Source organism: Podarcis cretensis (assembly GCF_951804945.1).
Source record: "Podarcis cretensis genome assembly, chromosome: 11".
Lineage (NCBI taxonomy): Eukaryota > Metazoa > Chordata > Lepidosauria > Squamata > Lacertidae > Podarcis > Podarcis cretensis.
Window position 1 is genome coordinate 48,674,391 of NC_137180.1, and position 25,136 is coordinate 48,699,526.

At 42.3% G+C, this 25,136-nt stretch overlaps 1 protein-coding gene, 1 long non-coding RNA gene and 1 pseudogene across 3 annotated transcripts in view; 2 read left to right on the forward strand and 1 right to left on the reverse strand.

The window, feature by feature from the left end:
* LOC307226402 overlaps positions 1-8,221 on the forward strand; it is a 33,361-nt gene extending 25,140 nt beyond the window's left edge. The window contains exons 5-6 of the long non-coding RNA XR_013843371.1: positions 2,497-2,595; positions 7,702-8,221. This is a non-coding gene — a long non-coding RNA (uncharacterized lncRNA). The remainder of the gene's footprint in view (positions 1-2,496; positions 2,596-7,701) is intronic.
* An 8,514-nt stretch (positions 8,222-16,735) lies between these two features.
* On the forward strand, positions 16,736-17,446 carry LOC307226383 (ragulator complex protein LAMTOR5 pseudogene; annotated as a pseudogene). Its single transcript has one exon. The product of its transcript is annotated as a ragulator complex protein LAMTOR5 pseudogene (transcript).
* Positions 17,447-22,200: 4,754 nt separating this feature from the next.
* SLC1A3 (solute carrier family 1 member 3) overlaps positions 22,201-25,136 on the reverse strand; it is a 41,303-nt gene continuing 38,367 nt past the window's right edge. Inside the window, exons 9-10 of the mRNA XM_079994919.1 lie at positions 23,651-23,785; positions 22,201-23,076 (exon numbers count right to left, since the gene is read on the reverse strand). Of these exons, the coding sequence (XP_079851045.1) occupies positions 22,872-23,076; positions 23,651-23,785 (340 nt within the window). The 3' untranslated portion in view covers positions 22,201-22,871. The remainder of the gene's footprint in view (positions 23,077-23,650; positions 23,786-25,136) is intronic.

Consider the following 25,136-nt stretch of genomic DNA (forward strand, 5'->3'; position numbering starts at 1 on the left):
AGTCCTTGAGGTATTGCAGTCCTGAGCCTGAAGTAGGAATTCACCAGTTCATTTATAGAAATTATCAATATTTTTCAAAATGGCTCTTTCCCCGATTACATACCACATGCAGCCATATGCATCCACACACACACCCCACAACCCCACATTAGAGACAAAATAATGTACTTACTTAATGTAAACTGTGACAGCAGGCCATGCCCTCAATATGACCTCTTTTTACATCTCCCAATTTTAGGCCTCTGTTTTAATGAAGATGATGCTGTTTCCAATTGACTGGTGGCTATATTTGTTTAATGAGTCCATTCTAGTGTGCTGCTTAATACTGTACTCCACTGTTTCTTTTGTCAGTAAGAAAAAGTTGTGTTGGGATTTGACTAATTTGTCACGCTTGGTTGAAAGTGGATTGGTGACTATGATTTCCACTATCAGGAGAGTGACTAGACAAGAAGGGGAGAAAGTACAGGGCAGAAATGGTAGACTTGGAAGACTGTTGGTTGGTGCATGTGCACACATTTCCTTAAGAGTACCGTATTTTTTGCTCTATAAGACTCACTTTTTCCCTCCCAAAAAGTAAGGGGAAATATGTGTGCGTCTTATGGAGCAAATGCAGGCTGCACAGCTATCCCAGAAGCCAGAACAGCGAGAGGGAGCGCTGCTTTCACTACGCAGCGATCCCTCTTGCTGTTCTGGCTTCTGAGATGCAGAATATTATTTATTTTTTCTTGTTTTCCTCCTCCAAAAACTAGGTGCGTCTTATGGTCTGGTGCGTCTTATAGAGCGAAAAATACGGTATTTCCCTGAAAGTAAATTGAATTTCTGGTAACCATTCAATCAAACTGAATTTTAACACTTTTGTCTCCCAGTATAAAGCTTCATCGCTTAAGGCTTCTGAATAAAGTCCAAACAAAATGTGTGCTTTTGCTTTTTATAAAACAACACCAGCATCACACTCCTCAAGGCCTAGGTGCATTTCAGGTCTTTAAAATAAATGTAAAATGACCAAGTCCCTTGCAAGCAGTGTTTTCTTCAGGAATTGAAATGGGGGAGGTTGTTGGCTGGAGAATGAAAACTTTTGCCTTTGATAAATATGGAGTCAGGTTTGTTTGTTTTTTGCATTCTACCACAGCAAAAAGAGAAAGAAAAAACAGGGGGGGGGATCTTACCATCATTAGGTTTTCATTAGATTTAGCTTAAGTTTTGATTAAAGTTAGCTCCATTTTAGATCACCCTTGCAAATTTGCAGACCTTTGTTCAGGAACTTCTTGAATGCACGGCATTCCTTTTCAGTTGCTGCTTGTGCATCTGATAGTTCTAATCCATCAACTGAGAGGTATTCATTTGTTCACATTTCAGAACATATCATTCTACTTGGTGACGAGAGCATACACTGAATTATACACGTTTTATGTTTGGAAGTGGCCATATACTGATTTCCACTATTGTTTTTTAGGGGAAGGACTGTAGCTCATTGGTAGAGCATCTGCAGAAGATCCCATGATCAGTCCCAGACAGGGCTGGGGATGTTCCTTGTTTGGAACCCTGGAAAGCCTCTGCAGTCAGTGCAGGCAATAATGAGCCAGATGGAACCACAGCCTGACTTGTATAATAATAATAATAATAATAATAATTTATATCCTACCCATCTGGCTGGACTTCCCCAGCCACTCTGGGCGGCTTCCAACAAAATATTAAAATACCGTAATGCATCAAACATTAAAAGCTTCCCTAAACAGGGCTGCCTTCAGATGTCTTCTAAAAGTCTGGTAGTTGTTGTTCTCTTTGACATTTGGTGGGAGGGCGCCACTACCGAGAAGGCCCTCTGCCTGGTTCCCTGTAACTTGGCTTCTCGCAGTGAGGGAACCTCCAGAAGGGGCTTTGTTTGGGTCAAGATTATTATTTTTAAAGTTAAGATAAAAACAATTATGCATCTAACAAGTTGATATTTGAAGGGGAGGGTAGTCAGAGAATTTGGACACCCTGGAAGGGTGTAGGCTATTTTCTGCCTGCAGAGGGTGTTCAGCATTAACTACTCACCCTTGTCCCTCCCCTCTTTAACCAAAGACCAGCCTTCTTTCATGACAGAGGTAGGGTAGACACTGCAAGTAGATCAGGAAACCTATAGCTGTTTAGCTAATGATGGACAGAGTATGTCTTCCCATCATCTGTGAGCATTGGCCAGAGAAGTTCCCTGTACCTAAAGTAGGAGAAGGTTGCCAAAAATCTAAGCACTGGGAGGTCTGTGCTGATTTATTATTTAATTGCAATGATTCTCTGTTTGTTGGTCCAGGCTTTTTTCTACAGTATCCGAACTACTTTTGAGGAGCTTAACCTGTATGTCTGTATGCTTAGCTTTTATTAATTACTGGTACTTCTCACACAATCATACCTTTCTCCTGAACAGGCCCTTCTAGGAACTGTTTGTGTATTCTGACTGGGCTGCCTGGCTCCTGGGCAATCTCCATTTAAATGCTAATGTTGTTTGTTATTTAACAGAGGTGTAGTTGCTCTGCTCTGGTGCCTTATGTCATTCAGGGCTTGCTGAAGTCTAATTGGCCCAGGAACCAGGAATGATGGTGAGAACAAGACCAATTTGTATAGGATTCCCCACTTTGTATAGGATTTTTCCTGATGGAAGGTGAGACAGCCAAAGATTTATTTACAGGAAGTCAAAAGAGTTAGTTGCCCAGGGTGACAATGTGAGGAAGCGCAGTGTCCCTCAAAAGCCCAACCCCAGCTGTGAAATAAGTAAAAATGAATAAAGATGGAATAGTAGGGGCTTTGCTGACTTGAACCTGTTGCAAACACTAAAGACATTGCATTTGGTATTTCATATGCATGGATCCTGCCATTCTGGAACCACATTCACAGCATCTTTTCTGCTGTAGAGAGACTGTTGTTGCTAAGGGGAACTGGCACTCTGCTGTCAGGGGGGAAAATACAGCTTTTCCTGGCTGGGAGATAAATGGTAGGAAAAGCTTCATCTCTCTGTGTGTCTGCCTGCTGTTAAAGGCACACAGAAGGGCCAGTAACAAGGCAGCAAGCTTGTTAATGAGAAGTGTAAGGTCCCTGGGAGTGCCTTTTCTGTGCCATTAACTTGTACCAAACCAGGCTCAGCTGCAACCATTGAAACAGTGGATTGATGCCGTTGGCCACCAAGGGCCTAAGGCCTTGCATCAGAAGCACCAGCAATTTCATCACATTCTGTCAATAGGTGTACAGACTTAGGTTGCTGAACTGATGCAAGAGCAGTTACAAAGCTGTTAGCAAGGGAGCTTGGTGCCCCTCTGGGAAGGAATGGATGGAGAGGGGAAGTTTATAAACAAAATATCCTTTAGGCCCTGCCATAGTGAAGTGGAGAAACCAATTTTCAAAGGTAAAATTGCCACAACAGAAAAGATCATGAAAACATCCGCGTGGCAAGATAAGAGAGCAGTAAAGTAATATTTTTATTTTTGCATAACAGCCTATGGACTCCATGGGCTAAGTTTGGTAAAATAATATAATGACAGTAAGGAGGAAGGCCCACAGCTGTGTCTTTGGGGGCGGGGGGAGCAGGGAACAGCTGAATTCCTATGAGATGTAACCATGAACAAGAGTATTAGAAATAGCTACAACAGAATAGTAGACTTAAAAATAGCTCTTGAACAGAAATGTGTAGGTGATTTCAAGAGTTTGCTTAGTTTCATAGCAGTGGTGTGCGGTCAGTGGACTAGGGGGACTAGGCTTGTCCCCTAAATGTTCCTGGTAAATTAAGAGTATTAAAATATTAAAGCTTAGTGCCTCCTTCCTGGGAAGCTTCTGTCTGGCTTAGGGAGGGAGGTGCGGTGCCCACATGCCCCACCCCCTCCATCGCCCTCACAAGCTGGCACCTCTGGCCCTAACTGTTCCCCTATGAAAAATGTCACCGTATTCCACTGTTTCATAGATACTGTGCTTAGAGTTATCTTGCAGTTATTAATATGCTCCAGGCCTACAAAAATGGTGACCTACCTACCAAGCTAAATGAATCCCAGCAGTTGTATATCGTGGCCCACAAGGGCTGCAATAAAACACTGTAATTGCTGGTTGCCTGGTCCTGCAGAAATTAGGTGGAATGGCAGCCAAAATGTTTTTTTTTTTTTTTTATGATGTAGATGTTGGGATGCTGGAATATCCTAACGGTAGAGGGGTATTGTTTTTTCTTAAATCTTTTAATATAAAAATTCACTGATGTACAAAAATGCTAAAACGTGGCAAACTGTCGAAAATACCGAGATCAACTCTGCTGTTACACTGCTGTAGAAAAACAAAAACAAAAGCCAAACCGAGCTTGGTTAAGAAGCAGTGAAATGTGCATACATCACACCCCACTGTCTACTCAGAGTAAACGACATCTCCAGTTGGCCTCCCTGGGTTGCAGGCTACTCTCAGTGCACTATAGCACAAACAAGCTCAGTAGAAAAAGGAGAGTGGTCACTGTTGCAATGTATGCCACAAATTCTCTTGCTCACCCCACTATGTCTTTCTTCTCCACCAAGTGCTGGCCTTGCTTGTACAAGTCTCTGTCATCAACAGTGTTATTATCACTCTTCGTCAATAAGTTGATGTCTCCGTTTTGTTTTTCATGAATTTTCTAAGCCTGATGCGCTATTGGAATTGCCCTTCCTTCCAGTAGGGTAGCTAGCCAGCGGCGGGGGCAGTTGGGGGGGGGGGCGGGAGAGTGCTGGTCTGCCTCAGGCACCGGCAGGGGTTGCTAAGATGCTGCTTCCTTCTATCCTAAAGACCATGGATAGGCAAACTAAGGCCTGGGGGCCGGATCTGGCCCAATTGCCTTCTAAATCCGGACTGCAGATGGTCCGGGAATCAGTGTGTTTTTACATGAGTAGAATGTGTCGTTTTATTTAAAATGCATCTCTGGGTTATTTGTGGGGCATAGGAATTCGTTCATCCCCACCAAAAAATATAGTCCAGCCCCCTACAAGGTCTGAGGGACAGTGGACTGCCCCCCCAAGGTTTGCTGACTCTGCTAAAGACCACAATTTCGCCCACTCTGATTGGCTCCTTGATACGATCAATTAAGAATAGATCTCCTCTGTGAAATGCAGGCTCCATACAGCCACTGCTGCTTATTCATCCAGTGATCATCGTCCAAGAAATCCAGAGAAAGCATCATGAGGGCACTTGGGGGGGGGGGGACAAAAAAAAATCCCAGCATCAAGGAAACCAAGGAAACCAATGGAGTCTAGCACTTTCGCTTCTGGTCACCCCATGTGGAGGTGTGTGTTGTCCCTTTTTCTGATTCTGCATGTCCCTCTTTCTCTTAGTGCTATGCTACATTTGGCACTAATGGCTATTGCTGGTGCAGCAGTTCAAGGTTGTACCTCTGCTGCTACTATTTTTCCCATTTATTGTCATCATTTTATTTATATGCCACCTTTCCATAGTTAAAACTGTGCTCAAGTTGGCTTACAACATGACAAGATTTGCACAATCCCAAACTGATTGCCGAAGAATTGATGCTTTTGAATTATGGTGCTGGAGGAGACTTTTGAGAGTCGGCTGCTGCAAGAAGATCAGAGAGTCCCCTGCTGCAAGGAAATCAGCCCTGAGTGTTCACTGGAAGGACAGATCCTGAAGCTGAGACTCTAATACTTTGGCCACCTCATGAGAAGAGAAGACTCCCTGGAAAAGACCCTGATGTTGGGAAAGATGGAGGGCACAAGGAGAAGGGGACGACAGAAGACGAGATTGGTTGGACAGTGTTCTCGAAGCTACCAGCATGAGTTTGACCAAACTGCGGGAGGCAGTGCCCGGCGTGCTCTGGTCCATGGGGTCACGAAGAGTCGGACATGACTAAATGACTAAACAACTACAAACATAAAAAGTAATAAAGAATAAATAAAACACATCAAAAAGTACACAACCAAATTGAAGCAATTTCCACATAAATAATAAGATCTAAAAATAATGATACGGACATCAATATCATTAACTTATCAAACCCCCCTCAAAAAATGCCAACTAACCACCTTAAACAATGCCACAGCCTAAGAGTGTGTTCAGCAGCTTTTGTAGCTGGAGCCAGTCAGGGCCTTGCCCTCCAAGGCCAGAGAAAAGGCCTATAAGGCAGGGAACAGGTCTTCCACAACTCACAGCCAAGATCAGGTAAAACTATGTGTGATATTGCATGGATTTAATGTACAGAATCAAAAAGACATGATACAAAAAGAAAAAGAAACGATGGAAGAGAAAAATAAGCAAATTCAGGTACTAACTCCTTTATATGGGGAGGTTCAGATGAAATAATGTTTGTGGTGGTGGTGAGGTTGCAAGTGAGATTGAGTAAATAGCCTGTGGTTCCTTAGTGCAGTGCCTTTTGGGCCTGGGTTGCCTGCCCCTGTAACTCTAGGGATGCTTGAGGAATTTGATTTCCTTAAATTCCAAGGTGAACCGATCTGGTATGTATCTCCTGGGCTAATGTGTACATCAGAATCAAATTATCTTCAGTTCTATTAATTTTGTGATGCAGTTGGTTCAAAAAAAGTCTCTCTCTATATCAAAAAAAGTCAGAATGCAGCCCACATCAGAGGATTTGTAGTGTCTCATCACAATTCTGGATTTGCATGACTACAGAATGCGGTAGGAGAGCAAAAGTGAAGGTTGCACAACAGCAGTAGCCATGGCATGGGAGTGAGCGAGGGAAAGTGGTGGTTTAAAACAATGGCAGAAGTTTGAGTAAAGCTGGGAGTGAGGGAACCAAGAGGAAAATTGTGGTTTTTAACAGAGACCAAAGGTTGGAATAATGTACTTTAATTATATTTCTTCTTTAAATTTAAATTGCACATACATGCAGGAATGCAATGCAACACACTTATGAATAAACTTAAGAACATCAGAAAAGCCATAAGAATTTCACCAACACTTGTGAAATTGGCAAGGACCAGAAATAGATGGATCTGTCCATCTGTAGAGGACACCATCTATCCCTCCCAAAGCTATTTGGTGGAAGCATGGAATAAAAATATAATAATGACTTTGCAACTTCTCTCAGACGATTGCAGAAATTTTACTCCCTTATTAGCCAATATGTCACAAATTATTGCATAAAGTTTTGAGCTCTCCAGAACTCTCTCTGGTTTCTGCTGCTTTTCAGTACAGTGGTACCTCGGGTTACAGACGCTTCAGGTTACAGACTCCGCTAACCCAGAAATAGTACCTCGGGTTAAGAACTTTGCTTCAGGATGAGAACAGAAATCGTGTGGCAGCAGCGGGAGGTCCCATTAGCTAAAGTGGTACCTCAGGTTAAGAACAGTTTCAGGTTAAGAATGGACCTCCGGAATGAATTAAGTTCTTAACCTGAAGTATAGAATGTCTGTCTGCCTTGATTTTCAGTTTGCTTTGAGATAAAAGCAGTTTGCCACATGGTGGCAGTATAAACCAACTTGTTGGGAAATGTGGCAGGGATATGGAGGGCAGGGGGAGCGGGTAGTCGCAGCTGATGGTTTTGAAGCTGAATGATATTGTGGGATATGTGGGGGTGGAGCAGGGGGAATGAAACCCTGGCAGAGATTGAATAGTTTCTCCCCACTCCCACCCCCTGACCTCTTTACAGGAGCTACAGTGGTTCAGTGTCATAGCCCTTTTTCTACCCAAGTCCTGGTTTTACATCCTGGATTTCGTCCATAAATTAATGCATAATGGGTGGTCTCTTTCTACTAGGCTCCTTCATTCATGCAAGTCATGAAATAACTATGCAGTTTGGCAGAGACAGGATTAGAAGAGACTATGAGGCCACGAAGTTGAAGATAAATGAGAACTGGCACAGAAAGGTGAAGGAAACCGTGCACCTGTTCTGACCAAGCTGGAGAGACTGACGCTCATCATCACTAACTCAGTTCAAGGAACTTGGGAAACATTCTAACATCTTGTCTCATTGTTCTTCCGGGCCAAGTTCAGCCCTTTTCAAAAATGTATAAATTATACAAGGCAGTGCAAGTTATTTGTCAAGGAAGAAAGTGCTGTAAAATTAGGACATTGTTCCCGAACTCATTGCTATGTATCTTCAAATACAACTTTAGGTTGCTTCCCTTTTAAAAGTCATTTAGAAAATGTCTGTTTTAATTCCTTCTGCACATCAGCAGCCCCAGATTATTCTGGCAGCAACCAGAAATTTCTGTACAAGTGAGCAATGGCTTGATCATACAGTATCATCCTGTATATACAGCAATAAATAAGTAATAATTTTACTTGCAGTTATTTACAATAAATCACTAATGGTTTTAGTGGTGATTTTATATTTACATGTTACATTACTATAGTTAACTTCCTCCAGTAGGGTATAACTTTTTCTCATTTCTGCAAAAAGCTCAAAGTGGTGTACATTGTTCTCCTTTCTTGCAGTTATACTCATATCAACCTCGTGTAAGTTAGGTTGTATTATTTGGCTGTTGTTTGGGTGGTTTGCTTCGCCTTGGCTTAATGCAAAGATAAATAGTCTATTAAACATTTTAAAATTATTTATTTAAAATATTTTGAAAAATACAAAATAGTTAATTGCATATTGGACTGTTTTCAGTGATTTGCTAAATAATATGAACAATATTTTCATAGCACAGAATTCCATACGCTAAGATTTCATATGGACAGGTGACCCCTTAACTTTACATTAATGCAAAGCCCCTGCTAAACCAACACACTCTCAAGTATGCTTTGGGACCCCTTTTCAAGTTTCAGGATACTGTTTTAATGGAATTACACACAAACACACACAGATCCCAGAAGATATTATAGGTTTTGTCAGATACTGAGTAGGATCTGTGAATAAGTGCTTCAGAGATTTGATGATAATTGTATTTGATGATAACTTGATGATGATTCTATTAGGTTTTTTAAAAAAATATTTCTTGTATTGCTTTAAAAAAATCCCTTGGTTCTGGCTTATATTTACTATATTTTATATACATAGTGTTTTCAGTACAGTATTTACAATTGCAAATGTGATTCTTTGTCTGTTTTTAAGCCTGTTTGGACGTTTGCAAAGGCCTTTGGCCACAAGCAATAAAAGTTTGACCTGATCTAAGTAATATGCAAAAACAGCACAAGATAATACATAGTTCCAAAACGGCAGGTAATTAACACACACACCATTGTTTGCACTCCTGAACTGAGGATGTGCCAGGACTGAAGGCTACCTGCAAGTGACAACTTCCATTCTTCTTGATTAGAGAGAAATGACAGTCTTCTGGAGGGTGTGTTTGCAGTTACTCAGTGGTGACGGAAAGTAACTCTGTCCAGGCTCAGCTTACACCTTGTGACCTCTGCCTTCCTCCTTCTCTTTACTCTGTTCTGACACTCTGAACATTTCCCCACCCCTGTACACTGAAGGGAAATGCAAAGGGGAGCAGGGGCTCTATACTGAACAACACAGATCACACAGCAAGTAAGAAAGCGGATGCTAATAAGTGTTTGGCATGTGCATGTTGAATTTCCCTGTTGCGGTGGGATGTTATATGGCAGAAGAGGAGTAAAACGGAATATCTCAGCATTTGCAACTACACTGGAGCACAAGCCTCATTCTTGATTTCCCTCTCTCTCAAGTACAGTCCTTCACACCGGGGAACAGAAGCACTTTGCTGGGCCCATAATTGATTTTTCCACATGAATGAGCTCTCTCCTTTATCCTTCCCGCATGCTGTTACACAGACACAAACTCTTGTTCTGAATAGGGTGCTCATTATGTACCCCTGCTCCCACATAAAAGCCCTATTGAAACACAACAGAATTGCTTGAGCCCTTTATTCCAGGAAGGAGGGACTGTTTAGGAGTTTAACTGTTTAACAGGTACAGTGATTGTATCTAAAAAGCGTCTGCCACTCATCCTCATACTGACAACCACCCACTTTTTAAAGTTGGGCCAAACGCTAACAGCAACCCAGTTTTCAGAATACTATGTAGTTGGTTTGTAGGTAAAATTTGCTACTTCTCAACCCGGCCACTGCAAACAAAATTCAGCATAATAACTTGAGTCCAGCAAGGGAGGACTAGACATGTATCAGGCTTTCTGTGTACACAGAAGACATGTGATGCAAAGGCACAAGGAGCCAAGGATGCAAGCCAAACACTCATTATTGGGTGCACTGCACCTTGCTTCTTGACTGTTGGTTATATGCAATCCTTATATTGCAAGTCCTGTGGGGGGGAAAGTTATAGCTCAAGGGGTAGAACAGAATGTCACAGATTCAATCTCCAGCATCTCACCTGCTTGGAATTATGGAGAGTTACTGCCAGCCATTGCAGACAAGACTGAACTAGATGGACCAATTGATCCAGCTCAGTCTAAGGCAGCTTCTTTTGTTACTATGTCCATATGTTTTTTGTTGCTCCTTTGTATCAGCACATTATGTTTCCCTGTGGCTGTGTGTTAAGGTCCTCCTCACTTCTCTTTGTTGTTGTTGTTTAGTCGTTTAGTCGTGTCCGACTCTTCGTGACCCCCATGGACCAGAGCACTCCAGGCACTCCTGTCTTCTACTGCCTCCCGCAGTTTGGTCAAACTCGTGTTGGTAGCTCAAACTCATGTTGGCCTGTTGTCTTTGTCCATGGAGTTTTCTTGGCAGGGATACTGGAGTGGCTTGCCGGTTCCTGCTCCAGGTGCATCACATTTAGTCGAAACTCTCCACTACGACCTGTCCGTCTTGGGTGGCCCTGCACGGCATAGCTCATAGCTTCTCTGAGTTATTAAAGCCCCTTTGCCACAACACTGATCCAGGAAGGAGCCTCACTTCTCTACTATACCACAAATGCCAGGTATGCAACAATATGTATGTATAACAAAAACATTTCTTTACAACCAGGCCTTTGGCTGATTAACATCCTATGGCCTTTTAAGTGTGCTTGTGGGAGGAGGTTATTGGTGGTGATGGTGGTTGTGTATTTTGTGTTCTCATTTTATACTTTTATGTTGTTAACTGCCTGTGATCTTCAGATGAAGGACGGTATACAAATTTAATTAACAGCAGCAACAACACACTTGACTGACAGTACACATAGAATCAGTGATGGATTCAGTTTGCTGTGTTTCATCTTCCAGTTCTTTCCTCTGTTCCTTTAAGTGAACTGCAATGGCACAGCAGGATATGGTTGTTTCAGTGAACTAGTGAGAGCTAGCATTTCTGTTTAGAGAAGAGGTGGGGCCTGTTAATAGTCTTCTTAATTGAGATGGAATAAATGCTTTCTGGAGGGGAAAATGGCTGTTTCATCACCTGTCTTTCATATATATATACATAGGAGGAAGCATGCTCCTAAACCAGAGAACAGCCTAGCAGGGTGGGAGTGTCTCATAACATGCTCAGTGGTTATTCATGTTAACTGTTTTTGTGAATTATCCCACAGCATTAACTATGTCATCCACACCCCCGGAATCAGCCAAAGCATGACCCAGCCTGCATGCTTTATACCAGACCCCTACAAATTCCCTCTTAATGACAATAGACATGCTACCACATCCACAAGTAATAGATTGGAGGTATACTTGCACTGCTGGGGCTCTGCTTAGTTGCATGTATGCACTCTGGGAAAGGAGGGACATTTTTTTTTAAGTTCATGCTGCATCCAGCAAAAGGGAATGACTGAAGATTAGTGGTACAGCATATGCATTGAATGCAGAATCTCCCAGCTTTGGAATCCCTGGCACTTAAGGAGGAAAAAGGAAACAGGTAGAAGGTATTAAGAAAAAGCTTCTTCCTGAGACTCCACAGAGTCACTGCTAGTCACCATCCTAAGCTAAATGGACAGATAGTCTGCCCTAGTATATGGCACACAACGGATTTTTAAAGTTACTTAAAGTTCAGTAGGTAAGGTAAGCTCATGCTCATTTGTTTGTTTGTTTGTTTGTTTGTTTGTTTGCTTTCTTTCTTTCTTATTAATATCCCACATTTTGACACAGAGTTCTTGTAAGCCAAACCCCATCCATTACATTCTAGCAAATGTATATTTTCAGAAGTGGAACTGTTCCACCCATTTTCTCCATCAACTCCTCTGAAGTCACATGATGATGTTCGACTATTAACTTAAGCAGGTCTAGGCATCTACTAACCTTAGAGGTGGAGAATCTGTGGCCCTTCTTATGTTATTGGACTACAGTTCCATTCATCCCTCATCACTGGTCATGCTGACTGGGACTGACTGGGAATCTAGCAACATCTGATGGGCTACAGCTTTCTTATCCCTGATAGGGGGTATTCCAGATAGCCCACTTTGGAACTATACCATAAGCTGCTTGGAAAGCTCTTCAGAGGAAGATCAGGGTAATAAATAATACAATAAAATAAATAACTAAATGATGGGGAGCTCTATGTTCAGGTTTGTGTGTGTCACCAGTAAACTTGCTTCCAGTTTAATTCAAACCATCCATATGAATTCTGCTTTCTGACAAGGAAGTGCTCTTGTCAGTTACATAGCAAATGTAATTTTCATTGCTTTGGGAACCTGTCTTAGTTGAAAAGGGGAATATAAATCCTATCAATCAGTCAGTATAACTGAAAATAGTGTTCTTAGAGAAAAATTAAACATATATTGTATGGTAGCCTTTACCAACCTGATTCCATGCTGGTTGGTGCTGAGGGGAGTCTGTAATTCAAAACATCTGGAAGGCATCAGGTAGGTAAAGTCTGTGGTATAAGTATAAGGTCACTTATAGACTATCAGTATTATGCAGAAGAGTTTCCAATACCTTTTTGGACATTTAAAGGTAAAGGGGCCCCTGACTATTAGGCCCAGTCGTGACCGACTCGGGGGTTGCGTTGCTCATCTCGCTTTATTGGCCGAGGGAGCTGGCGTACAGCTTCTGGGTCATGTGGCCAGCATGACTAAGCCACTTCTGGCGAATGAGAGCAGCACACGGAAACACCCGCTGGAGTGGTACCTATTTATCTACTTGCACTTTGACATGTTTTCGAACTGCTAGGTTGGCAGGAGCAGGGACTGAGCAATGGGAGCTCACCCCATTGCAGGGATTCGAACCGCCCAATTAAATTGGATTAATATGCCCTGTTGCTCACGTGCAACAGGGTGCCCTCCAGATATTGTTGGACTACTTCCCTGACCATTGACCATGCTAGCTGGGGCTGGTAGGCATTGGAGTCCAACAGCATCTGGAGGGCATCACGTTTGTTACCTTTGCTCTGGTGCAACAAATCCACTTCTTAAAAATGGACTTTTTTCAGTTAGGAAAGTGATAGGGAAATGCACTGGAAATCTTGGGCTGAATGAATAGTGGGAAGATGTATAAACATTGCACAAAGAGCTAAGGATGAATGTTCATTGTTGTACAACTTTTCTGCAAGCAAATGCAAATGAACGTTCACTAAAGACCACACACAGTCTAACCCCTGTGCCAGTTTTGTGCGAGCAAGTCAGGCTGAATGCTCAAAACACAGGTCGTCTGGAAGAGAGCAGAGATTGACGGCCACTGAAAGCACTGTTGGCTTTGAACGAAGACTTTCCTCCTTTTTGTTGTTCTTTAGTTGGCCGAACACACATCTGTAGAATTGTAGCTGCTCTTTTAAACAAAGGGTTTTTCTGGGGTACAATTTCTTGTGAAGACGTTGTTGCTTGTCTGCATCTGCAGTTAGCATTCAGGAATCTGAATTTGATATCTTTTTTTGAACCTTATCCAAAAAACAAAACAAAACAAAAAGCCATGACAAGGCAGCCAGGGGGTTTCCGCCTGCCACAAGTGATTTATGCATTAGACAATTTAATAGGCAAAACCCTTCCATGTAGTGGGAATGAACCAATTAAAAAAGTGCACATCAGAGCTAACCCAATTTTATACAACACATTTAAACGATAATTTAGGCAAGCCCTTGACTACTGTCTTTTGTCCAAAGATACCTTGCTGAGATTTATCTGAAGGAGTAAGAATAGCTTGAACTCTAACACAAGAAAATGGAACTGGATGGAAACATGTTGAGCAACTGATGCTAGCAAGGTTAATCTTCATCAAGTTTGCTGTACAAAATTCAGCTGCTGGCAACGTTCCTGTAGCACCATGTCCTCCCCAATACTTCAGTATATTGGAATGGAAAAACAAGATTTTGCACATGTGGTTCTGTCGGAGCTCTGTTCGGTCCTCCTTGCAAGCTTCCCCCAGGTGGCCCACCATAAGAGCAAGAGGCTGAACCAGAAGATCTGTTGGTCTGATCCAGCAGGCTCTTATGTTCTGAGCTGTGATTAGTGTCCATGACTTGGGCAAAAAATAGATTAACTTTACAGAAATGATAAGTTACAACCAATACTGTGTGTCATTTCAGCACACTTGGGAGGGAGGTAACTTTTCTTGTAGGCTCTCGCATGACGCACACAACTGATGATCCAATTCTGAAGTGAACTGGGGGGGGGATTCACCCATCACTACATGCATCCCAGTCCTGTGCATGTTCAGTAACTTGAGAACAAGTCCCATTGGACTAGTGAGACTTACTTCTGAGTAAGCGTCCCATTGGCATCTGGTTGGCCACTGGGGGAAACAGAATGTTGACCTAGATATGCGTTTGATTCAATTCAGCAGGGCTTCTCTTATGTTCTTAACAAGCACAGAACATGTGCTCTCTTATTATATGGAAACAGACCTGGTAAAAAGGCTGCTCCTGAAATTTACTGTCACTATATGATGGGTTATATAGACTGTGAAGAAAATTTCTTTTACAGAGTTGTCAAAATATGATATACAACAGTACAACAGAATGTTGGTAAGCAATTCAAGGGCTCCACATATATTGGGATATGTTAGCTCTCCCTCCCCACATTCATTAGTTGTACATTATCTTGTTGGTTGTCATCATGAACCATAATTTAATTAGTCCAAGTGAGAGAGTGCACTTTTCTTGTTTCAGGTTACAGACACTGTCAGGAGAAGGGGGGCAGATGGGGGAGTCAGCGAGGCGGTCCCACGACTCCTTGCCGGGGACCAGCGGGGAGAGCACGCGTCCTCCGCTGCCCACACCCTCCTTGCGCAGAAGGCTTCCGCGCAGGGAGAGTAGGCGGAGACTAGGCGTCAAAGAGCTTCTTTGCTGGAAGTTCAAGAAACGCCCACTGATGGATTCTGCCAGCAATTGAGACAGCCACGGGCGAGTGGCTGTCCGGACAGAAAAGGTTCACTCAGGCAACCCAGCCAGGTGTGGCGCCGATTTACGCACGAGCAACCCCTAGAACCATCACAGACACAAAAACAGATAATTATATATAACTATTAACAAATTATATATAACTATTAACGATGGCTGATGTCTACAGCCCAGTGTCAGCAAAGCTGTCATATGATTCTCCAAGGTTTAGTTCAAGGGTGATGAACCTCTGGTCCACAGGCTGAATGCAACCCTCCCAGCCTCTACATCGAGCCCTCAAGCATCTTCTCAAGCCATGTCATCTTCCTAGGCCCACCCCCACCCTCCACAGGACTACACACACACACACACACACACACACACACACACACACACACCATGGTTCTGCTCCACACACTATTCAACAGGTTTTTTTTGCCTGAATAGAACATGGCATTAATTTATAATAATGCCTCTTTCTTGCCTGGATGGAGGTGTGTGTATGTGTGTAGAAACTGCTGGATTCTGCATGGGTGGAATGTAGACTAGTATACAAGGTAAAAGTCAAATCAGTTCTGCTCATTTTTGCCTCTGGCATGCAGTCCAGAAGGTTGACCCCAAAGAGTTGCAGCCCTTAGACTGAAAATGCTTCCCCAACACCCGCAAACATTTTAATAGCACGGAGAGCAGTATATCTTCAACATTAATAAAATTAAGGTTTTAACATACAGAATCTATGCCTTGTACCAACCAACTTAATCTCTTTTGCATTTAAAATATGGTCCCAGTCCAGCTGTAGTTCCATACAACAAGCTTTGTATAACAACCAGGGTTCCCAGGTGTGGGATATACATTCCCAGTTGTAGGTGAAGTCCAGTGAGTCGACTCATGATCTCAAAATGCAAGTACTTGGAAATTATGCTGAGCTGAAACATTACACTCACCTCATGTTGTCTGCCATTCTCATGTGATGCATTCAGAACATATGCCAAGTTTGAGTGGTGTTTGGAGTCTCCCACTTTCCACCTCAGGAATCCAGCTCATCAATTCTATGATAGTTTGGTGTGCTATTCTACTTGCGTAAGTGTAGTTTTACATTAAGTTCATGTGAGGCGAGGCTTGGTTTGCCAGATCAGTTTGTGTGGTGGCAAGAGCAGCCAATTCTGCAGAGACAACTTTGCTCTCTGTTCCTCTGTGGTTGCCTGTTAAAGCACTCGCATGAAAGGTGAGAATCATAAATGTGGCTAAATAAGAGTGGCCATATTAGTTAAGGACAGACACTATGGAAAGAGACTTCCATTTCAATTGAAAACTTTCATTTCAATACCACCTATTTCTGATGGGATATATCTCTGCACTATAGTTAAAAGCCCCACCCTCAACAAAAATGGTCATGTTTTACAGGGGTGTGGGGGGAATGCCATAAACAGGGGATGTTCTCTCAGAGCGGATGTCTGCAAAAAGTGGGCTTTTTATTCCTGCCCCTGTCCTAGGTGCTTGGGAATCATGACATCATTTTTATGATGTCATAATGACACCATCTGATTGACAGTTGGATTCTCCCACCCACCTGTCAAAGTTGGCCTGTAGGGGTGGAGCCAGATAACGATCTGGCCTGTGGAGCCAAAAAAGTCCCTCTTTCCTACTATATGGTATACAAGACTTGTTTAGAGAAAATAAGATATGTGGCAACATTACACCTCATTTTCCATCTTGGTGCCTAACATCGTGAAAAGTCTAAGATTCACTTCAATAGAAGAACTGGGAGGTGGTGCTCAGCAAGATGGAGGGGGTGTTGGAGCATCGTTTAGAAATCACAATGAAGAACCCCTCAATTGCAGGAGCCCTGTGCACTGATTCCTGGGGCCTAAACCTGGACTGTCGTGGTACCCTCTCAGATGAACATGCAGGTGTGATATCTGTTCTATCCCAGCAAACACCCAAGTTGACGTCTGATCCAACAGATATTCCTATAGTGTGCCTTGAGTCAGATACTGGCAATATCATGATCCAGAATATCATGAATTTCTGGATCATGGCAATATCATGATCCAGAAGCATGATGGCATCACAGTGGCAGTTCACAAAATGGCATCTTAACCACAATACATCCACAATACTCCTTGCTCTTCAACAATGCACCTTTGTGGAATACTCTTCTGCAGATTAGTATAGGTTGAATATCCAGTATCACTAGGCAGAATCTAGTTGGGATTGGACTGTAAACATTCTCCCAAGTTGGTATGGAATATTAATTGTTCTGAACTTGTGCCATTTCATATTATCAGATGTGGACTGTTTTCCTGTTACGTGGCTTGGGAGAGCACCTTCTCAGGTGTTCCCAATACTAAATAAATCAATAAATAAACCAGAACAGACTGCTTGTTCACTACTGTTTGGCTTAAAAAGAAGAAGAACTGGAATTAATTTATGCACAACAAGGCGAAGAGTCCCATTATTCTCTGAAAGGCAAAACACCACACAGTTCAAAAATAAAAATGTAAAACTATTTTTTTTATTGAAAATACATCTACAAAGTAATATTTCTCAAGCCACACTGGGTGCACCCAGCTGCCAACCCAGAGTGGGCAGGGAATAGAGATTGTTCTATGGTACCTGATTTCTGTAAGAAACAAAGTTAGTGTAAAAAATATTTTAAAAGCTGTCATGCTTTGTAACACATCCCCCCCCCTACAGTGATGTTACGGAAGGACAACCTTTAACACGAAATCTTCTTTGCAGTGTATTTCCAAAAAAATAGTATCCAATCAAAAGCAAAAATGTAATTAAAAAGTTACTCCATATAATCTAATATTAACTTTTGTACACACATACTGAATACAGTATTTCTATAAAAAATATCTCTAGTTACATGTCAGAAGATGCCTGTCTGTAATCTAGTTTTCCTTTCTGTTAGCACAAGTAAGAAATATAATAAAAAGGAGCATCCATTACTGCATTCAGTTAGAGATGACCCAAGAGCTTTGCATTGTTTAAAACACCTCCAATTCCTGAATGCACTGGGTTAACTCCTATCCACTTTCTATAAGGAAAGTGCTCAAGGACAAGCTAAGTGAGTAGGATCTGCAACTTGTGGAATAAGGAGCCTGCCTCATCAGTCCAAAGAAAGACCGCCTGTGTCCAGCATTCTGAGAATTTGTCCACTTCACATTTTGTAGGATGTGTGTCTGCAAGTTTTATTCACAGGTCACATTTTTGAACCAAAGATCTCCTCTACATTCCAGAAAACCCTTGGTGGTCAGTGGTTTTGTCAGGGCAGGATTTTGGAGAAGTCCATCGTCCCATTCAGCAGAGTAAGTAGTAGAAGAAGAAGAGTTTGGAGTTGATATCCCGCTTTATCACTACCCAATCTCCTTTCCCTTCCTCCCCCACAACAAACACTCTGTGAGGTGAGTGAGGCTGAGAGACTTCAGAGAAGTGTGTCTAGCCCAAGGTCACCCAGCAGCTGCATGTGGAGGAGCGGGGAATCGAACCCAGTTCACCAGATTACGAGTCCACCGCTCTTAACCACTACACCAGGAGGGCTTTCAGATGCAGCTGAGCTGGTTTACCACATTCTGAAGTGAAGCAGTATACATTGAGCAGCATCCAATGCACTTGTTCTGTTAGCGTAACGATTGACACTTGTGCAACAGAACTTTCCCCCTCCTCCAGTTGCTGGGAATTGGAGGTGGGCAGAGTGCTGTCCAACTTGCAGGCTTCCCACAGGTATCTGGTCGGCCCCTCTGAGAACAGCATGCAGAACCAGATGGTCCACTGGCTTGATCCAGTGGGCTTGTCTAATGTTCTCCTCCTGTGCATGCCCTGTGCCATCCCCAAATCTGCTCCAGAGGGTTGGGGAAAAACCTCCAGGACAGATTTAGTGGGTGCATGGTGGGAGGGGGGGGGGAAGTTCTATTGCACAAGTGTCAATCCTTATGCTGATGGAACGATTCACTTCATGCTCTACTGGATACAACCTGTTATCTTCTAAAGAACTACATCCCATAAGATCAGTGATTGCCTAACTGCACAACTGGTGTCCGTGGGCCATTCATCAGACGGGCTTCTTATCAGCTTGGCAAGGCAATTTCGTACAGTGAAAAGAGGATATGAGATGGGTTTGGGCCAAGTGGAAAGAGCTGATAGTAAGGCTCCTCCTCACTTCCGGAAACAGTGGCACTGTTGGCATAGGGAGGAGCCTCATATTGAATTGCTCTCTGATGGTCCAGCTTTCTGATGCTACCTTCTGCACTCCCATGGAAGTGCATGCAGGAAGCATGCACTATCTGCCAGTCTATCCTGAACATACTTTTGGTTTCTACAGATGCACAGATCCAACATGGGACAAGGAGGAAAGGATGGTTTATGGGGCAAAACTACTAGGAATTTTGTGGTGAGGAAGGACCTCTGCCTTCACAATGCTCTTGTGATACTGATGCCATGATTACACATACATTTGAACTCATCTGTTTTGCACACAAACACATGTGTGCATTGCAGTAGAATGTGTATAACAATGGAGGTCTCCAGCATCCAGCCTCAGCTGCACACCCAGTTTGCATCTAATTCACAAATCTGTATCTATACAGACCACCTTCACTACTGCTTCAAACCCCCCTTCTCCCATACAAATTAAGGAAGACTGTAGTGTTAGGTTAATTCTGGCCACTTTGTGAAGGGAAGCGAGGTAACAAAAAAATCAAAGTTTAACTTCATAGCCTATTAAGATTTAGCTGAGACGGTCTTGCAATTCTCAGGGTTCTTTGCCTTCAAAATCTGTGACCATATGAATAATGAACTCTCAGGGACAAAAATTACATTGAAATGGTTGAGTGGCAGCTGTAACACAAGAAATATATTGTACCTACCTCACAGAACTACTATTAATTCCCCAACCCCCATAGACTATGCAACTAGTTTGTGTGTGTATATATATCTACAGTACAGCACACCATCCCTGTTTCACATCCATAAACCTTTCCCGTTTGACTGCTATGGCAATGCATGTAAATATATATATATATATAAATCATTCTTTTCTTTTTCATAAATGGGCTTCATCGGGGAGTAAAGATTGGAGCAGGAAAAATAATCAATGATAATATATGGATCTCACCTCAGTGTGTAAAATCTGCCCTGCCTCTTACTCCCAGAAGAAGACTTATAATATTGCTCTTTAAAAATCCTCTCTTATATTTTCAATATTTATTCAACGTATTTGCTATCCTGCTGTGTTTTTGTTTTTTTTTAATATTCTTCCTACTAAAAGTAATTGAGCACCACATTAGCTTCACTATTCTATTACTCCCCCTACATCAGGGGTGTTGCTAGTATGGAGAACTTGGCAGTGGAATGGAAAAAAACCCCCCCTCTTCCCTTGTAACCCCAATGTTGGGAAAAAATGCATTTGGCAACAATTTCTTTTGTTTAGCAAGACAACGAAACAGACCAAATTAATTGGAAAATCACCCTGTTTGAAAGCATTCTCCTGTCCCCTGCAGTTCCAATATGACAGTGGAAATGTTACTGAACCCTGTCAGATGCTCTGTGCGTTCTGCTTTCTACCTCTTAGTCTATAAGTGCTTCTTTCAATCGGAAAATCTCTGACACAAAGTAGATAGGCAAGGGTGAAGACGGGCAAACATTTTAACTGTGCAGAAGTGGCTCGAACTCACAGTGCCTGCCCTGAAAACAAATGGTTCGGAAAAACCACTATCTTTTCACCTTTAGGTGGCCAGCTTTAATGAGCCCTGTACAGCAGTTAGAAGTGAGATGATAAGCAGGTTGTATCTGTGTCACACAGACTTAAACTATCCTAATAAGTACCTCTTTTTGAGGGGGCGGGGGCTAGGGATCTTTAATAGAATTATCAGCACCAGCTAAAGTACACACTTGAGTGGGTATAAAACTGATATGCCTTTATAAAGTGTCACTTAGGATCCCAACTCCCATCGAAAGTTAAAATGCATGTCAAACTCAACTCACTGGGCAGCTAGAGATTTAGGACAGGCCTTCACGACAAAGCCAAACGTAGCTCGCTATCGGTCTGATGCTTGATAATCCCCCTGTTTCTGTGATCTGTCGTGTGCAGCAACAGCAACAAGTTTCTTGAACTATCATTACTGGTGGGCTACATTCAGTTTGGTGGATCACAACTTGTGCAGGCCTGATCTAGTTAAATCAATGGAATGTTCAGAGTTAGGTAAGTGGCTGGATAATTATGTCCGGTGGGAGGGGGACACCTAGGTTATTTCAAAAATGCCCACACTGATGTGGTATCAACAGTTTAATATCCCGCCCCCTGTAATGAAGGGATGAAGACAGTTTATGTTCCAAAGTGCATGCGTATATTAGATCTCTGATCCTGAAAAGACAGTGCGCATAGGTAACAGTACTTGTGTTAAGTAGTAATGCCATAATCCAAAAGAGGAACAGTAATGTTACACATACACAAATGCATTTTTCTAGGTTCATGATCTAGGAATTAAATGGGACTTGAAGGTGCACAGTACCAGGAAGCCTTTCCTGATCCTAAAATATCCCATTAGGTAGAAATGAAACTATGATACATCCTTTTCTGCTTAGATGGTAACTAGAGCAAGTTGTGGGACATATTGTCCATGTATTTAAAACAAAAATCAGTGTCCCTATTTTTAGTGCTCCAATAGCAATAAAATAAGGAAATAATATATTTAAAAAGAGAAACCAAAATTTGCTACTCACTTTTCTGGAGAATAGCATCAGGTTTAAAAAAGTAAATTTACAATGCAATCCTATATGTGTCTACTCAGGAGTAAGGTCCATTAAATTCAGTAGGACTTACTCCCAGATAAATGTGTATAGGATTACAGCCTTCCTGGTGTGAAGAATGTGTAACAGTCAAACAAACAAACAACCCCCCTTTTCAAGATTTCTTGTCTGCTTTGCTGCTTCAGCTTACATAAAGTGAGATCACATTTACAGGACTATGCAACATGTGCATTTGAATATTCTTGGTAATTTGATTACACAATATATCCCATCCCCATAGCACATCACATCATATCATAATGTTGTATGCTTGGTATTTTGTCTTATTATTATTTTAATGGGATACAATCATATAACACATTCATTACTAAGTAATAGGGTATATTTTTCAGCAAGAACTTAACTAGACATTACAGTAGCTGTAGCGCTGGAGCCATTCAATCTTCTTTCCCCTCTCCTTCCACATGCCACCTGAAACCTTTATCCAGGTAAACATACCACGTGGAATGATGTCATTGTGCTGTGCATTGCCCTCCTCTGGCCACACAGGACTGAATGCAGGGCGATGCACACAGTGATGACATCACAATACGTGTCGTGCTTACCTAGATGCAAGCACAAGGAGAAGGGAGCGAAGAGACCTTGCATGTAGCCACCATGGGTTTTATCCAGTAAAGTCACTGAACTGACAGTGAAGCTTCCATCAGCGAAATGAGGAAGGACGCACTTCCCTAAGCTGCACTGGAGGGTTCCACAACTCTCAGGAGCAGATATAGGGTGTGAGAGGGGCTCTAGACCTATGAGGAAATGGCTGAAAATAGCTTCCCTTCTTGCTGATGGAAGCCTTAACAAGAGCTGAGTGACACCACTGGATATAACCTCACGTCTCTCATCATGTCTAGTTAAGCCCTAAACTTCTTCAGTGCTCTGCTTGTATATATAGAGAGAGATGAGGAACAAACGGACAAGTTACAGAAAAGATTGGAGGAATTGTACGCTTTCTGCGTATCTAGTGCTTTGTATCGTTCCTCTACATTACATCTTGGTTTCACTGTCTAAGGGCTTTTCATTCTCGTTCTCTTGGGAGATCAGCTGGTAAGGCTTCTTCATTTCATTCTCCTCTATCACAGAGTTACCCATCTCAGCATCCTTGCTCCTCAACTCATGCCGCGATAAGTGTTCTACAATCCCTGCGCCGATAGAGTCTCCCAAAACGTTGGTGGTGGTACGCAGACGATCCCTATAGAACAATTTGCAGATTTAAACAAGCTAGGCAGTCCCAGCCCTCCAAAACCCCAACAGATTACACAGTACATTATTACACTGATTCACTGAAATTAGGAAAGGGAGATGTAATCTGCAGTGTATTTAACATTGCAATTCTATACTCAAGTAACAAAACAAAACAAAACAAAACAAAACAAAACATGCAATTGTATATAAATAAATTTATTTGTAACACTTCCACCTGATCTTAACCTGTGGCCCATGGAGTGGTGCGAAGGGGCTATCCTTTCCCCCAGCACAACAACCCTATGAAGTAGGACAGATGAAACAAAGTATGTTTCTGGCACAACGTCATCCAGAAAGCTTCTTGAGTGAGCAGAGATTTGAGAAACACAATACTTTCAGGGCATGGAGAACATCCTAATGGGTGCTGGCTTGCTTTGCAGTTAAAATGGTAATTTTTTATATCCTATGCAATACAACTGAATATTGGTAAAACATTCATGGGGAAATGAACTAAAATGACTTGCAAGTTCAGTTTTCATGAATGCCCACTAGCCTATACTTTACACTGCAGAAATACTCACAAAAACCAATCCACTGCAATGATAAGGGTGATATCGTCTGTAGGCAAACCAACAGATGTCAATACGATCACCATAGTGACGAGGCCAGCCTGAGGAATTCCTGCTGCACCAATGCTGGCTGCTGTAGCCGTAATGCTGTTCAGAGAAAGGAGACACCAAAACAATCACACAGAGCTTTTAATTTTTAAACACACACATAGGTTGTGTTTTTGTTCTATCTGTCATCTATCTATCATCTATCTATCTATCTATCTATCTATCTATCTATCTATCTATCATCTATCTATCTATCTATCTATCTATCTATCTATCATCTTACAAAAATGTTTCCACCGCCTTCCTTCATGTCTTATGAGAAAAATTTGCACATAGTTTAGACCAGCCTTTCCTAACCTGGAGCTGTCCAGATGTTTTAGACTAAAACTCCCATCTAGAAGAAGAAGGGTTTTGATTTGATATCCCGCTAAATCACTACCCGAAGGAGTCTCAAAGTGGCTAACATTCTCCTTTTCCTTCCTCCCCAACAACAAACACTCTGCGAGGTGAGTGGGGCTGAGAGACTTCAGAGAAGTGTGACTAGCCCAAGGTCACCCAGCAGCTGCATGTGGAGGAGTGGGGAAGCGAACCCGGTTTACCAGATTACGAGACTACCGCTCTTAACCACTACACCACACTGGCTCTCTAGCCAGCACAGCCAGCTGGAAGGCAACAAGTTCAAAAAGCCTGAGCCAGATCAGTCATCAAGGACACCTCTCTGCTCCACGATGTGGTGCCATCCAGTTGTTGCACTGAGCAGAAGGCTGGCAAAGCACTTTCCTGTGTCCCTGAACTCAGCTGATGGGTGGTTAATTCAAGCCTGCTTTGTGCAGGGATTAGTAGCACAAAGTGGTTTACATTGAAACTGCTAATAAAACGGAGGGGAAAAACTCGGCTGATGACTGATTGGGGCACACCTAGCTTCTGCAAAGGAACAACCAGGAGCTCACTTCAAGCTCCCAAATGTTCCTTTGTAGTCACATGCAGAGCTACCCCACACCTGATGTAATACTGCATATGACATCAGATGGGTGTGGTTTGTTAGGAATGGCCAGATTTGTCCCACAGACTGGAGGTTCTCCACCACCCCTGCTGTAGCTGATTAAGACTGTGCAGTAATCCTATATACACTTATCTGGAGGCAAGTCTCACTGAACTCACTGGGACTTACTTCTGAGCAAACATGCATACACTTGTGGTGCAAAGTGCAGATTAAACTGATATGTGTATTATAATGCTTTAAACATATGTGCTATAATATGTTTTTGAGACGTGTGCTTGCTTTTGCCTATAACCTGTATTTGGTTGACCAATAAAATCTGATGATAACAACGATATTCAAGGAATGATCATTTACTCTTTACCCCTGATTATACTTATGGAAAAGTACTAAAGTTACAGGAATTACTGAAGATTTTCTCAAATGAATATAGAACAAGCTCAATGAAGT